The sequence below is a fragment of the Etheostoma spectabile genome, chromosome 12, assembly GCF_008692095.1.
Source record: "Etheostoma spectabile isolate EspeVRDwgs_2016 chromosome 12, UIUC_Espe_1.0, whole genome shotgun sequence".
Taxonomy (NCBI): Eukaryota; Metazoa; Chordata; class Actinopteri; order Perciformes; family Percidae; genus Etheostoma; species Etheostoma spectabile.
Genome location: NC_045744.1, coordinates 17,626,380 through 17,640,528, shown reverse-complemented (window position 1 = coordinate 17,640,528; position 14,149 = coordinate 17,626,380). Strand labels below are relative to the sequence as shown.

Sequence of the window (14,149 nt, the reverse complement as noted above, 5' to 3'; positions counted from 1 at the left end):
TTCCTCGTTGTGTGTGTGTGTGTTTGTGTGTGTGTGTGTGTGTGTGTGTGTGTGTGTGTGTGTGTGTGTGTGTGTGTGTGTGTGTGTGTGTGTGTGTGTGTGTGGTGTGTTCAAAGTCCTCTCTTTAACCAAAGCAACGATTGCAGTCCTACAGCTAGCAGTTAGGAGGTCATATAAGATGATCTCCAACACAAAATATTTGTTACTTGCGATGAATCTGTCCAAAATGGAATGAAGCTAATCTGTTTATTACAATATGAATAGCTAGCTAAACATTTACAACTAAAATTAGTTAAAGTTGTTTATCAACTTCTTCCTACTCCTTTTTGAACATGGGACATTTTTTGTTTGTTTGAATGACTTTCAGTTTTGGAAGACTGTGGTGAGAAGTACATGGCCTTATTTATCTGTCATTTTAATTATCTATGTATGCATGAATGCATGTATATACATCTTTTATTTAATGTTGTCGTTTTTTTACATGTTCAAATAAACTATTAAAACTTACATAACACCACAACAGCATAGAGGCTAAGGGCATGAATTTGATTTTAATTAGAACTGTTTCATTTTTAATGTTTTGAATTTAAAATGTTTTGAATATGGCAGTTTTTATAATACAAACGCTTATAACCCTTTTACACCTACGTGTTAACTCTTATTTCACCCGCCTGATGTGTTTTTGATGTTTTAACTGTAAAATTGTCAAAAAATGTGCAATGAGTTAGAACTTTTGCCCTTTTAGCATGATTTAATATACCATACATCCATGGCTTGGCGTGGTGGCGTTAACACACGCCATTTTTCTTTTTTTGGTCAAACAACAGTAGAAAAAGAATGAACCGACTGTCACTCCCCGATATAAGCCGAGTGCAGATTTGCGTCTCGCATGCTCAAATTTAAACGGTTTCCGGCATAATGTGTCACACTGAAATTTGTGAAATCCATGAAATAATAAACTGTTCTCATTACCAACAATAAGAGAAGCCGTTTTAGCTATCTATGATCGTTTGATTGCAAACGTTAACTCAACTGACAACCTTTGTTGTGTTTGATTGCTAACTTGTAACCATCAGTAAACAAACTTTGTTAAGCAGGTCCATTTTTACCAGATTTTTACTGTATTTACATTAAAGAAGTCTTTCCTTAACATTAATTAACATTAAAGAAGTCTCTCCTCAAATCTGCCCTCAACTTACATCGGGGAGTGACACTCTCATCGGGTAGGCCTATGTCAGCAGTCTATGGGTATGACCAAAGACCGTTAATATGAACGGTCTATGGGTATGACCAAAGCCAGGTTATGACCATAGACAGTTTATGGCTATGACCATGACCTTAACTGTCTATGGGTATGACACGGTATGCAGTAAACTGTTGAAATCTGAGCATGCACGACTCAAATCTGCACCCGACTTCATAGACAGCGACTGCCCAATGTGAGGAGAGTGCAGATTTGAGTCACGCATGCTCAATGTAAACGGTTTACGGCTTAACGCGTCATACCCAATGAGAGTCCAATGAGAGTCTGCCTCTCCTCTCTAAGCGTAGCTCACCCGGCGCCATTTTAATGCTACGAAGCCATCACCTGCCGTTAACATCCCATTGACTGCTATTCATTTTGGCGCCACTTTGAGAGTGAATAACTTTACATCTGAAGCGTTTCAAGACTCTATTTGGGCATTGGTTATTTCCAAAAAAACACGAAAATGCATAAATGGCTCCATTACCTTGTAGCTCACGTCATAGCTCCGTAGCAAACAATTTTGTAAAAATAGGATAACGATTGCGTCATAACCACGCGACTCACCGTCGCATAGTTGACAAATCACCGTATTGACACCGACACGCAGGCGTACGCAGCAGAGCATCTTCAAGTTAATAGTCTCAAGTTCTGTCCTCGAGCAGTTAGAGCGACACAACACGGGTCCGCGAGCTACATAGGGGATTAGCCCGTTTGTTAACAAGTAAGCGCCTCGTTGTGTTGTAGCTGCCAGTAAAAGCAGTTTTGAACATGTCAGATCACGTAAACTGTGAACAATCTGAGGAGCAGTAAGTTTTAAAGGCATAACCTAGCTTCAGTGCTGACAGTGTCGTTGCATTCAGTTGTTGTTTACGGTATTTTAGTTTGGCTAGCTTAGCCAAGATGCTAAAATTATTTGAAGGAAAGGGGGCATTTTCGACTCGGCATCGTAAGGCGGGCTCTCCATCTTTAACGTCCTCTGTCGTTTGGAGAGACCCTTTTTTAAAACCACAGACTCATTGACACTGCAAACTTAGAAAAGTTACGTCAGTGCTTCAGCGTACGTTACTCGTTCCCTCGAGCTCAACAACGGCAAAATACAGTTTTAGTTATATGTAACGTTAGTCAGCTGTTAAATATTATTTACACGATGCACGTAGCAGTGCTGTATAGGTTGTAAAGCCCCTTGAGGCAGATTTGTGACTTTGGGCTGGATAAATACAATTTTGTTGACAATTGAGATCAAGCTGAAATAGTATCAAGATCATATTATAATATTGTACTGTATGTTTCCCTTCTAATGTTTTGATTATCTGTCATTAAAGTCGTTTGTTGTCTTTACAGGCCTGCGAGTGAAAGTGAGTCTGAGGCAGAGGGCTTCGAGATCATTAATGTCTCATCCATAAGAATAGAATACTATAGGTGAGACCACATGAAAACTGGCTGTGTTGTGGACACATACCAGTGTGTTACACTTTGTAGGTGCGTGATTACAGGTAGTGACTGTTGCTCTTTTTTACAGATCATTTGAGTATTGTCAGAAGTGGAAGAGACCCATGTATCACCAACGCCCCTCTAGACTACCAAAGGCCTCCAAGAACAACCCGCAGAGAAGTCCCAGCCCAAATGAAGAAGTTATCCAGCGCAAGTTGAAGAGTAAGAGACAGAGGACAGGCCCGAGGAAGATTGAAGCTGGCGACAACATTGTCAACACAGATGAGGGGAAGGACCGCGACATCATCGACATCATTAACAGCACACATGATGGAAAAGATGTCGAAGAGTATGAAGGAAAATCTGTAGAGGTGGTTGATGAAGGAGTGGACGAGTCAGATGAAGATTGCTGCTCTGTTTCCAGCAGCGTAGCTTCTGGTCCTTCCTTTCTACGGAACGCCTCTCCCAAGAAACCGAGGCCCTCGCAGGGCTTGTGCTCAGACTGTCAGAATCTCTACCGGAAGGCAAAGAAGATAAAAGCACCAATGAAAAGCAAACTCCTAAACAACGGTGAGTGCACTCATTCATTGTTTCAGCAACAATGCAATGTGTTTTGGCGGAAATTGGCCCATAACTATAGCAACTACTAGTACACAGAAAAGATGCGTGTATTGTTAATAAGATCCGATGTAACAGCCACAACATAGTTATGTTAATGTTTCAGTACACACAAAGTACAAAAAAACACATTTTCTCCCTCCTGACATGCTATCCATCCAAATATTTAAAAATATTTGCTTCTACAGAAAAACAGTTGTGCTTCTCGACTCATTTTTGTGGTTAATGGGATGAAAAGTTCTGATAGTTACTATAGGAACTCATTGTTACCATTTTCACTTGCTAATAATTCTTGAGACATATTTTCTCTCGTAAAATCTGCCAGTTCAGATGTTTAAGTATAAATTAAATTGAATCAAACAGGAGTCAAAATCCTTGTATGTGCACACATACTTGGCTGATAAAGCTGATTCTGATAAGAACAGTGTATGTATTGGTATTTTGAATGATGACTACTATAACTTTTAGAATTGTTTTCATTTTGTGTCAACTACCACTTTCAAATAGAGAAAAACATCAGTGTTTTTTCCTTATAAAGCCTACGTCATTACCAGTTCAGACTAGTGTTTGGAGACTTAAGAACTTCCATAGCCACACAGGCTACACTCATACACACACATATGTTACATGAGGCCACTGCTGACTGTGATCAGCCCAAACATCTGTGCTTTCACTGTCAGTGTAATGTTTTCAGTTCAGTCCTGCAATGCCTTAACGGAGGCGTCTAGAGAGCAACACACAGAGATCATTTGAGGGGCCGGTCTATATCCAGTACACAGATGCATGCTAACATGTTCAACATCTCTTTCTGTTTCTTCTCCAGATCCCAAGTCCCTGACATGTGACCAGTGGGTCCTGATCAAGGACTGGAGACCTAAGAGGCTGCCTAATGCAAAAGGGTAAGGCTGCTTGTGTATACTGGCTTTTAGGTGGAACACCAGTAGCCATGAAAATGTACAGTATATTCTCTCAGCTCATTATAACTGTCTGAACCTCTCTGTTTTTATCAGGAAGCTTTTGCTCCATGTACAACTGGTTAAGAAAAGACTCAAGGTCAACAATGGTGCAAAGCGACCTGCACAATGTGTGGTAGAGGGAGAATCATCAGCCTGCTCGAGGCCGCACTCTTTCCTTCAGAGGTAACGCATCTGTACACGTAACACATTTCCTAGCGAAGCAGATCAGTGAGCCTGTTTACATAAAAAATGACCTGAATGTGTTGCATTTTTTTGTGTCAGGAACCTTAGACAGCATGTCAGATTGCTGGTGAAAAAGGATAGGAAGAAAAACAAGAGGAAGAGGAGGAGAAATGGCTCTCAGGGTCCTCGCGCCACTAAGCAGCAGCATCTCCAAAGCAACAAGCACAGCCAACACATCAGTATTAGCAGTACCAATGAGATCGGTCTTCACCCAACCAGCGGTCACAGTAGCAGGCCGGGTTTAGAGGGTCATAGCGATCAAGAAGTCGATGATCAAGCAGACACAAATCTGAATGTTGGTTTGATTCCCCCCACAGTCACTCTGACAACCACCAAGCCAAGCGAGGTCCCACTCAAGCACAAAACACCGAAGAAGAGGGGTGGATTCAGAGACTTGCTTGTGCAGTTGCGTGGCAACAGCAACGTGATCGTCCGAGAATCACATTAGTGACGTGACTTTTTTTTAAGCTACACTTTAACAGCTACAGCTTTCAGTAAAGTATTCTAGCCACATTTTAGCTTTGATTTATGATGTTTCCTGTTTAGCCTGGCTATTATTCTTTTCTAAACACCAGTCTGTAAATACTTGCTCCGGTGTACCTGGAGTCACACCTGTACCTATAGGTCTGAGTTTATTGGCAAAGTACTACCGCAGTTCCAAGTACTTGCATGATATTTATGTTTTTGAATTTCAAAAAGTATATATTTAAATTTTTTTGTTTTGTTTTTAACATTAAAGCTGTTTTTTATTATACGTTAACGATAGATGGAGTTCAATTATTTAAAATCATTATCAGTAGACCTACATAGTAAGATTATTCAGATTATTACAACAAAAAAGTGACTAAATTAAATATAATTTAAAAAGTACTGTTGTCATAAGTTAAAAGTCGTGGTTTGACATCCGACACCGTACTGTTGCATGATTTTCTTTGTACAAAATGGTAATAAATATTTATTTTAAAAAAGTAAAAATTTTTATAATGTAAAAAATAAAATAATTACAAAAACATGTATAGTAGGTAGTTGCAATTTGGGACACAGTGTCTTCCTGCTCTTTCTGTATGTATTAACAACACTGTTTACTAATAATATTGTAAATAAATAGCAAGTGGTGGACAGGAGCCATGTTCTATAAGATGGTAAAGAGGATAAAGGGACACGTGTTGGTTGTATTTCCAGAGGTGTTGGGCAGTGTACCCTTTCTCTAGAAACCCACATGGTGGCGCCACTTAATGCAGAATCAGAACTGTGGCTACAGTATGTCAGCTGTGTGTCAATTAGTTTGTGTTTTTTACAGAAAACTTCCACAGAGAAAAGTACATTTATAACATTAACAATCGTTTGCTGTCCCAGTGAGCCAGTATGCTTATTAACTCGATCTCTGCACCTATAAACAATAATCGGCAGCATAAACCCATTTAATAAAGCCAGTGCCGACACTGAGACATCTGGCTCATTTTGATGAGGGTAAATCAGGAATAGGTCTTTATACACAGCAATGTTATTTTCAAGATGTTTGTGCTGATACCAGTGAATGTGGAGGAAAGGGTGGGGTAAATGAGCAAGAGATAAGGGACTGGGAATTGGGTCTTGAAGGCTTGGCAGCACTTATTGGGGGTGTTGCTGTTTACTTATGGGATTATTGTATTGGGAGAGGATGGGGATTTAATGTCCGAACTGCCAGGAAATATGTCTGCTGACCGACTGTATCACACACATAGATGCAGTTTAAATGGAAGCAGTGTGCCACCTACAAATGAAGTGAAATGTAAAAAGCAGTAGGTGCTCTGATTGACCGGACTCCTGCCAACACATAGCAGCTGGCAAATTGTAAGTCCGGCTGTTGCTCTGTGCTGCTTACACGTTTAAATTAAAACAGTCATGAACTGTAAAAGTTAAAGCAGAAAGCAAATTAATTGTGGGATGGAACTTGATTGAAAGACAAATGAGTAAAGAAATAAAACATCCTTTAAGTATTTGCTATTCCATTTCAAAATGCAATTATATTTTGTTAATTTAAAGACAGAATGAGGAAATTAAATTTCTTTTTGTAGTTTTGAGTTTTATAATGCATTTTAAATCATTCATTTAAATTGTTCTTTGGTCATTTAATTAATTATTACAGTAAACACTGTAAAAAGTTTGCTTTCAGAAAGGTGACACTAATATCGCACACACGCACGTCTTGTTCAGTGGCAGTGAAAGATCAGATAAAATCTTACAGCGTTACCAGAACACAGCTTATAATCATCTCACATTCCTCTTCCTCTCTTAAGTGTCTGCCTATCTATGCACGTTGATGCATGAATGCTTGAATATGCATCATATAAGACAATGACGCAAAAGCAACTATGTACACACTCTTGTGGGGGGACTCCTGCTGCTTGTCCTGATTTAAAAGAGCATGGAGTTTGGAGACACACACACACACACAATACACATTGTCTGATCCTCTTCATCAGTCAATCCTATTGGCCCTATTATCACAAACCAGAGGTCTCAGGGCCAAAACAATTCAAGCAGTGTGCCCACACACACAACACAGTATCCTGTAATACAACCACTATCAGCACCTGACACCTCGAAAACAGGAAAAACGTTTCAGCAGGAACACAGATGTGTTGCAGTGTTTAGGGGTGGAGCATGAACACAACTATATATTCCCTGTGAACAGAAATCTCAACTTCACTCCGTTGAGAAAGGAGAAAGACTGCCTCCGTCATGTCGTACTATGAGGTAAGGTTGTCAGTGATGTTTAGGCAAACGTGAGCTTTTGAGTAAATTCACAAGTCTGTGTTTAGGATCAGTTGTTGTTGTTGTTGTTGTTGTTGTTTGCTTCCCGCCCTTACTTATCATCATCTCTCCAGCATATCTTCTTTGACTATGACTTCAACGACACCAGCTCGGGTTCTGGTTCTGGTGACCTGGGAGGAGATCTGGAGGAGCCCTGTGACGTGGAGCATGTGATGACTGCTAACATTCAGCAGGTTTTCTTGCCTGTTGTCTACGCCCTCATCTTCACACTGGGCATCACTGGAAACGGCCTGGTTGTCATAGTCCTGGGCTGCCAACGCAGGTGAGAGGAGGGTTGGTGGTTGATCTGATGAATCTCTATGTGTCCTTAACAAGAACCCATAAGACATTGGCTTAATGAGTTCCTCTCCTGTGTTTGTCTACAGGTCAAAGTGCAGCCTCACAGACCGATATCGCCTGCATCTCTCAGCTGCTGATCTCCTCTTTGTTCTATCTCTGCCGTTCTGGGCCGTGGACTCAGCCCTGGCTGACTGGCGCTTTGGAGCGGCCACCTGCGTTGGTGTGCACGTTATCTACACGGTCAACCTGTACGGCAGCGTGCTCATCCTGGCATTCATCAGCCTGGACCGCTACCTGGCAGTGGTCCGAGCCACGGACACAAACACTGGTGGGCTGAGGCAGCTACTGGCACACAGACTGGTTTATGTGGGTAAGTGTTGGTTTGCTTTCTATTTCTTTTTTCTTTGCAACTCTCCTTTTTATTTGTCTTATTTCCACAGTAGCTAACTTCTTTTAATCTTCTTCTCTCCCTGCAGGTGCCTGGCTGCCCGCCGCCCTCCTGGCAGTGCCTGACTTAATATTTGCCCGGACTCAGGAAGGAGGCGAGGGGGCCACTCTGTGCCAGCGATTCTACCCAGAAGACAATGCTCCTCTCTGGGTTGCAGTCTTCCATCTCCAGCTGGTCCTGGTGGGTCTGGTGATCCCAGGCGTGGTCCTTCTGGTGTGTTACTGCGTCATTGTCACCAGGCTGACCCGGGGCCCGCTTGGGGGCCAGAGGCAGAAGCGGCGAGCGGTCAGGACCACCATCGCTTTGGTTCTCTGCTTCTTCATCTGCTGGCTGCCCTACGGAGTGGGCATCTCTGTGGACGCTCTGCTGCGCCTGGAGGTCCTGCCCCGTGGCTGCAGCCTGGAGGCCGTCCTGGGCGTGTGGCTGGGGGTGGCTGAGCCCATGGCATTTGCACACTGCTGCCTGAACCCGCTGCTGTACGCCTTCCTGGGGGCAGGATTCAAGAGTTCGGCCCGAAGAGCCCTCACTCTGAGCCGAGCCTCCAGTTTGAAGATTTTACCACGAAGGCGCCCGGGGGCCTCCACGACCACAGAGTCAGAGTCCTCCAGTTTACATTCCAGCTAGTGATTGGTTATGCTGTATATATGTATATTGTCTATGTGTGTGTGTGTGTGTGTGTGTGTCTGAGTGTGTGTTTAAGGTGTCTGAGAAAGTAAGAAGCAGTCTGCTGGCCCACGACGTGTCTTCTCCCTCACTGTCATGTTTCTCCTGTAAATACTGTTATTAGATTTGTTTTCAGGGCTGCTCTGCGTACTGTTGTAGATGTTTGTAATAAACTATACAAAATACCCATATGTGTGAAAATGTCTTCTCTTATGAAAGAATTTTCTTGCTTCCTGAGTGAAACTATGAATTCCTGGCATGTACTTTAACCACTCAACCACAGCCAATGCCATCTTCACTCAGTCTTCTTCTCAGTGGGTTTATATAAATATCATAAGACCCACATTACACAAACAATTCCAAGTAAGCTAATGAGATGGTAGATGAAGGCATCTCAGCTTTATCATAGAAAACCCATTGAAAAGGAACAGGAAAGGTGGAATAGGAAGAAACAAGCGTGAAACAATTCTATTTGGTCTCACACATGGTTTAAATGTAAGCCGACAGCTGCCAACAGTGTCCAAGCCTGCAGATTCTTTTTGGGAAAAACTATTGTTTTACTCTGTGTGTGGTTTGCTTGGGGGCAGAGTTGGTGGCTTACAGATACAGATTCTTCAGAACAAGTGTCAATTAGTTGCCATTGTGGCCTGTGTTCCAATCTTCATGATCATCCACTTGTCTCCCTTTGTATTCACTCATGATCACTCAACCGCCTGCCATCTGAATCCACTGATCCGGAGCATGGACACAGTAAAGTTCTTTCGAAAGATGAAACTGCGTTTTAGCATGGGATGTGTGATAGACAGGTGTGTATGAGTCACAGGCGTGAGAGTGTGTTTTTGTGTCACTGTTTTAGTGGTGCAGATTTATGCTGATAATATAAGCAGTTTATTTCTTCTACGTGAGAGAAAAAGGAGCATGAAAGGGTCAGGAGATCCATTTTTCCAGAGTTCACACACACACACACACACACACACACACACACACACACACACACACACACACACACACACACACACACACACACACACACACAAACCACCATAACACAAGTGCTTTCCACATACCTACTTCCACTTGGAAGAGAGAGAAACAGAAGCTGGAAGTTTACAGTGTCCTGTTTCCTGGAGCAGAGAGGAGAAGGAGGAAGAGGAGAGTTGTGAGAGAGACGAAAAGGAAAAATACAGTAAGTCAGCACCACAAGGGTGACACTGTGACAAGACTGTCCTTCCTAGCATGTGCTTATGTAGCTTTATACAGAAATAATTCCATTCACAGTAAATGTAGAAAGAAAACGTACCTATTTCTTTATCATACCTTATGCCCTTGTCTCACTTACACACGCACACACACACACTCACACAATTCTTCTTCTATTCATAGTGTATTCAAAACAGGAAAGACTTCCTGCAGCTCATTTTAGGAAAAACAAGCAGTTAAAACAATCAAACACCCGAGCAGCCCTGCACTCATCAACACAGAGAGCTGCTATAGAATAAAGCAGTGTAACAACATGCAGGAGAGACACTGAAAGACATCATGAACCAGGCAGAAAGGTGATGTGTAAACATACAGTAGATCTCTAGTGTTAAAAGACAGAATGTTCCTAGCTCTTAAAAATTATACAAATTTAATATCATAATCCAATTATAGATTTCTGAAGAAGACAAGATTTGAAGACACATTTGGTTTCTCAGTTATGGTGTTGTATCAGGTCAAAATATAATGTCCAAAACATTGACCTATGACCAAATTACATGAATATCACATAAGCCTCAGCTCTACTTCATATGTTAAACTAACATGGTGAAGATGGGTCAACGTACCTGCGTGGCATAGGCCTTTAGGCATGTTAGCATAGTAAAGAGAACACGTTAGCATTCACGTTAACATTTAAGTCAAAGCTGCGCCTATAAAAAAAAGTCTCCCAGAGCTGCTAGCATACTGGTAGACTGTTAATTTATTGCTTTGTGGGTTATATATCAGCCCTGCATTCAGAGAGGTGTTAACTTTATCTTGTATCTATCTTGTAAATATGTTGTTGTTTTTTAAAGAATACTAGGATGTTAGTAAGTTGCAACCAAAGACTACAAGCATTCGCATATTGTGTTGTTTTGCTTTGTAGTTCAGCATATTAATAACAAACAGTGTGCTGAATTACAGATTTAATTTTCAAAAATTGGCAAACAATCAGAAATCTATGACCCACACGTCCCACAGATATCAGCAGACGCTGTATCCTCCCTGGGGATGCTTAACGGTCTGTACTTTAGGTGGGCTTATGCCTTTAGTCTGGTTCTCAGCAAGTAAAACACATGCTCATCTGGACTTACTGACTTTGACAGTCAGTCATATTCCATTGTTTGGCCAGAAAATGCTTCTAGGTTGCCTTGTCAGTATATTTAACATGGATGTCATGCTGCATTTTTCTATTGATGATGGTCTGTGTATTAAAAGGGTTCCAAGCACTGCTCTGTTCTCCCTGTATGCCGTTTCATTTTGAGTCAAGTGTGCAGGAGTACACCCCCCAAACAATGACAATGTGTCACCATGTGAATAGAAATACACCAGGAAACAACTCTTTTCAAACCATCTCTCCCCTCTTCTCTATCACACGCTGATGAGGTGCATTTATGTTGCGTGTATACTTCTACTTCATTACATTACAGAGGTAAATATTTTATTACAAGCCTTCCTCACTAACCTTGATGGCACTGATGCTCTTGCAGTGCATTTGTGTTGGTGTATGTGCGTTTGCTTACAGATGGTCAGGATCCCTCATATTCAGACAAGCTGAGCTTCCTGCTGCTGAACAATCGTGGGAAAACCAGAGGTCAAGACAAAAGGAGAAATAAAACGGGAGAGAAAGACTGGGCTGCATCCAAATGGCCTGCAACAACTTCCTGCTTTGTTCCTGGTGAATTAAGACAATGTGACAGGTGAAACCAATAGCCTGCCGGGAGTGTTTGTATTGACCCCAGCAGGTGGAGACGTGAGAATGATGTGGGAGCAGAAATAGACATAATAGAGTAGAACTCAGTATTGGTTAGTCACAGATGGTCCTGGGTCGGAACTCTGCAGAAGTTGTGTGAGTTTAGATGCATTTGTATGTTAGATATCATCCGGCAATTGCCCTTGAGCAAGCATAATGTAGCTGTAATCACATTCAGTGATATATGAACAAACACACATGTACAAATCCTTACAGTGTGTTAAAAGGCATCTCTTAACTGGTTGTAGACATACAGTACATGTGAAACACAGGCAGGTTTGTTTTAAATGTGTTCAAATCTTATAAAGAAATGTTGGGTTTGAAGGTTTATTCGTAATTTTGGAAATGGCAGTTTCACACACAAAAACGTAACTAAAGGTCCATTACTAGATTACTCCCAGAGCTTTCAGAGGCATCTTATGGCCTTCATCAGCAGATCTTTGCTTCGATATTTTTATGAATAGATACTTTCCTCATGAATGGAATATATAATGAATGTATATACAACAAGTACTTTATACTGCATTTCACATATGATCAATTATGAAGACCTTATATATATATATATATATATATATATATATATATATATATATTATATATATATATATATATCACATTCATATATGTATATATACATATATATATATAATACATAACTTGGTAATAATAATAATATATAACTTGGTATAGTGATTTACAAATGGCGGTGGTGATAGCAGGTAGTTTGGCGAACCTTTTGCTTTTCCCCTGCCACACTAGTATTACACTATGGTCCACTGCTCTGTTTCTTTGTCCTCATTACAAACTGCCCCTCTTGTGGCCATTCTAAGTCACTACACTACATGGTCAGCGGTTCTTGGGTCAAGTTGTAGCCCATCACACAGTAGCCTAAGTTGCATGGAAAATTGAAAATCAACTTACTCCTATTGAATGTAATAAATCATGATGAGACAGACACAAGAGCTGAGATTAGGGTTTGTGACCTCCTTTGGACCCTGCACACACTCCTCTTAAGAATACAGTTTATATTAACTCTAGAAGGGATACTCCACCCGGATGCTATCTATTGAATATTGAATACTTTGTCTCTGTATAGAGATCCTTCATAGTGAACAGCTGCTGTCGCCGGCTTGGGTTCAGGATTGCAATGGGAGCAGGTTAATTACAGCAAATAACTTGTGAAAATGTCTCAGACCTCTTTGAGATTCTTTGCTGTCCATGTGCTATCCATCCTCAATGTGCTCCAAACATGGGTCTGACGTCTTTTTACTGGTTTTCGATTATATTTAGGATTAAATACAAGATCCTCCTCCTCATCTTTAAGACTTTGAATGGTCTTGCTTCAGACTATATATGTGAAATACTAAACGTGTATCTCTCTGAACAAGGCCTGCTAGTTGTACCTTGTAAAGACACAAGGGGACCGTCTGTCCTGGGTCCCAGGCTGTGGAGCAGTCTCCACCTGGGACTCAGGTCAGCAAACTCCCGTGGGGGCTTTTAGTCTAAGCTGATGATCTGTCTCTTTTCTTTTGCTTTGCGTGTTCTATTTTGATTATTAGGCCTCTAACTGTTCTGTTGTAACGTTTGTGTTGGACTTGTCTTTCGTTCTTCAAAAAAAGGTTTCAAACATGAGTGGTCAGTTAAGAATTACAACACTACATTTATTATAATGAATGTCAACATGTCTTTGATATTGATAAAATGATTATTAATATCACGATCTACAATTCATTAATGGTGCGATTTACAAATACCAACAGTATTGAAAATGTATGTATTAAAACCAAGATGTTTTATTGCTGTTTTTTCTCTGGAGATTAGTTTGATGGACACAATATGGTCGAGGCAGATATAAACAAGCTGACACATTCAGTGAATATCATGAAATGATCATGTTTATTGTGTTCTTGCAACCACTGTGAGAACTTACAAATTCACAATCCTCGTTGGGAATAATATAGATATGTAAACAGATTCTGACATGAATAAGAAGTATGGGAAGTTGTAGTAGCCTATGATGTTTCTCTCTATTGAGTTGACTGTTGATGAGTGTATTTATAATTATGATGTGTTGTATGGTTGCGTTTACTGCCCTACAGTGGTCACAGAGGGGAACTGTAGCACTACGTTCAATTAAGGCACATGTTAACAACACTGATCCTACTTTTTTACATTAAGTAGTAATCACACCACCCGATTTGTAGGCTAGGGTGTGGATAATGATTCCCTGTGCAATAACACAGTTTTTATTCTCTCCACCGCATATTATTGTTGTAATAGTGCAAAGAATATGTATTATTAGGGATGTTTTGTTAGGATTAGAGAAAGCCATCTAACTAGGGACGACGTGAGTACCCATGGAAAGCAATTGCGTTTCTAGCAGCATTTGAAAAACGAAAAACGAAACATAATTGTTTCGAGGCTGGGACATTGTCTGTATAGTGTCCACCCTA

The 14,149-nt window shown here is 40.9% G+C and overlaps 2 protein-coding genes and 1 long non-coding RNA gene across 4 annotated transcripts; all 3 read left to right on the top strand.

Moving 5' to 3' along the window:
- The first annotated feature begins 17 nt into the window (after positions 1-17).
- LOC116698740 (uncharacterized) lies at positions 18-8,890 on the top strand. Its single transcript, XR_004334293.1, has 2 exons — positions 18-104; positions 8,727-8,890. It is a non-coding gene; the product is annotated as an uncharacterized LOC116698740 (long non-coding RNA).
- si:ch211-227n13.3 (uncharacterized) lies at positions 1,832-5,455 on the top strand. Of its 2 annotated transcripts, none has more exons than XM_032530855.1 (6): positions 1,832-1,967; positions 2,588-2,665; positions 2,766-3,247; positions 4,119-4,194; positions 4,306-4,434; positions 4,534-5,455. In XM_032530855.1, the coding sequence occupies exons 3-6, from the start codon at positions 2,800-2,802 to the stop codon at positions 4,940-4,942; spliced, it is 1,062 nt and encodes a 353-aa protein (XP_032386746.1). In that variant the 5' UTR covers positions 1,832-1,967; positions 2,588-2,665; positions 2,766-2,799; the 3' UTR covers positions 4,943-5,455. The 2 variants fall into 2 exon arrangements, with proteins under 2 accessions (XP_032386746.1, XP_032386745.1); XM_032530854.1 differs by having other exon boundaries at positions 1,858-2,052.
- LOC116698735 (C-X-C chemokine receptor type 4) lies at positions 7,159-8,886 on the top strand. The gene is made up of 4 exons (XM_032530856.1): positions 7,159-7,233; positions 7,365-7,573; positions 7,677-7,960; positions 8,067-8,886. Exons 1-4 carry the CDS (start codon positions 7,219-7,221, stop codon positions 8,660-8,662), a joined length of 1,104 nt encoding a protein of 367 aa, XP_032386747.1. The 5' UTR covers positions 7,159-7,218; the 3' UTR covers positions 8,663-8,886.
- Positions 8,891-14,149: the final 5,259 nt, after the last annotated feature.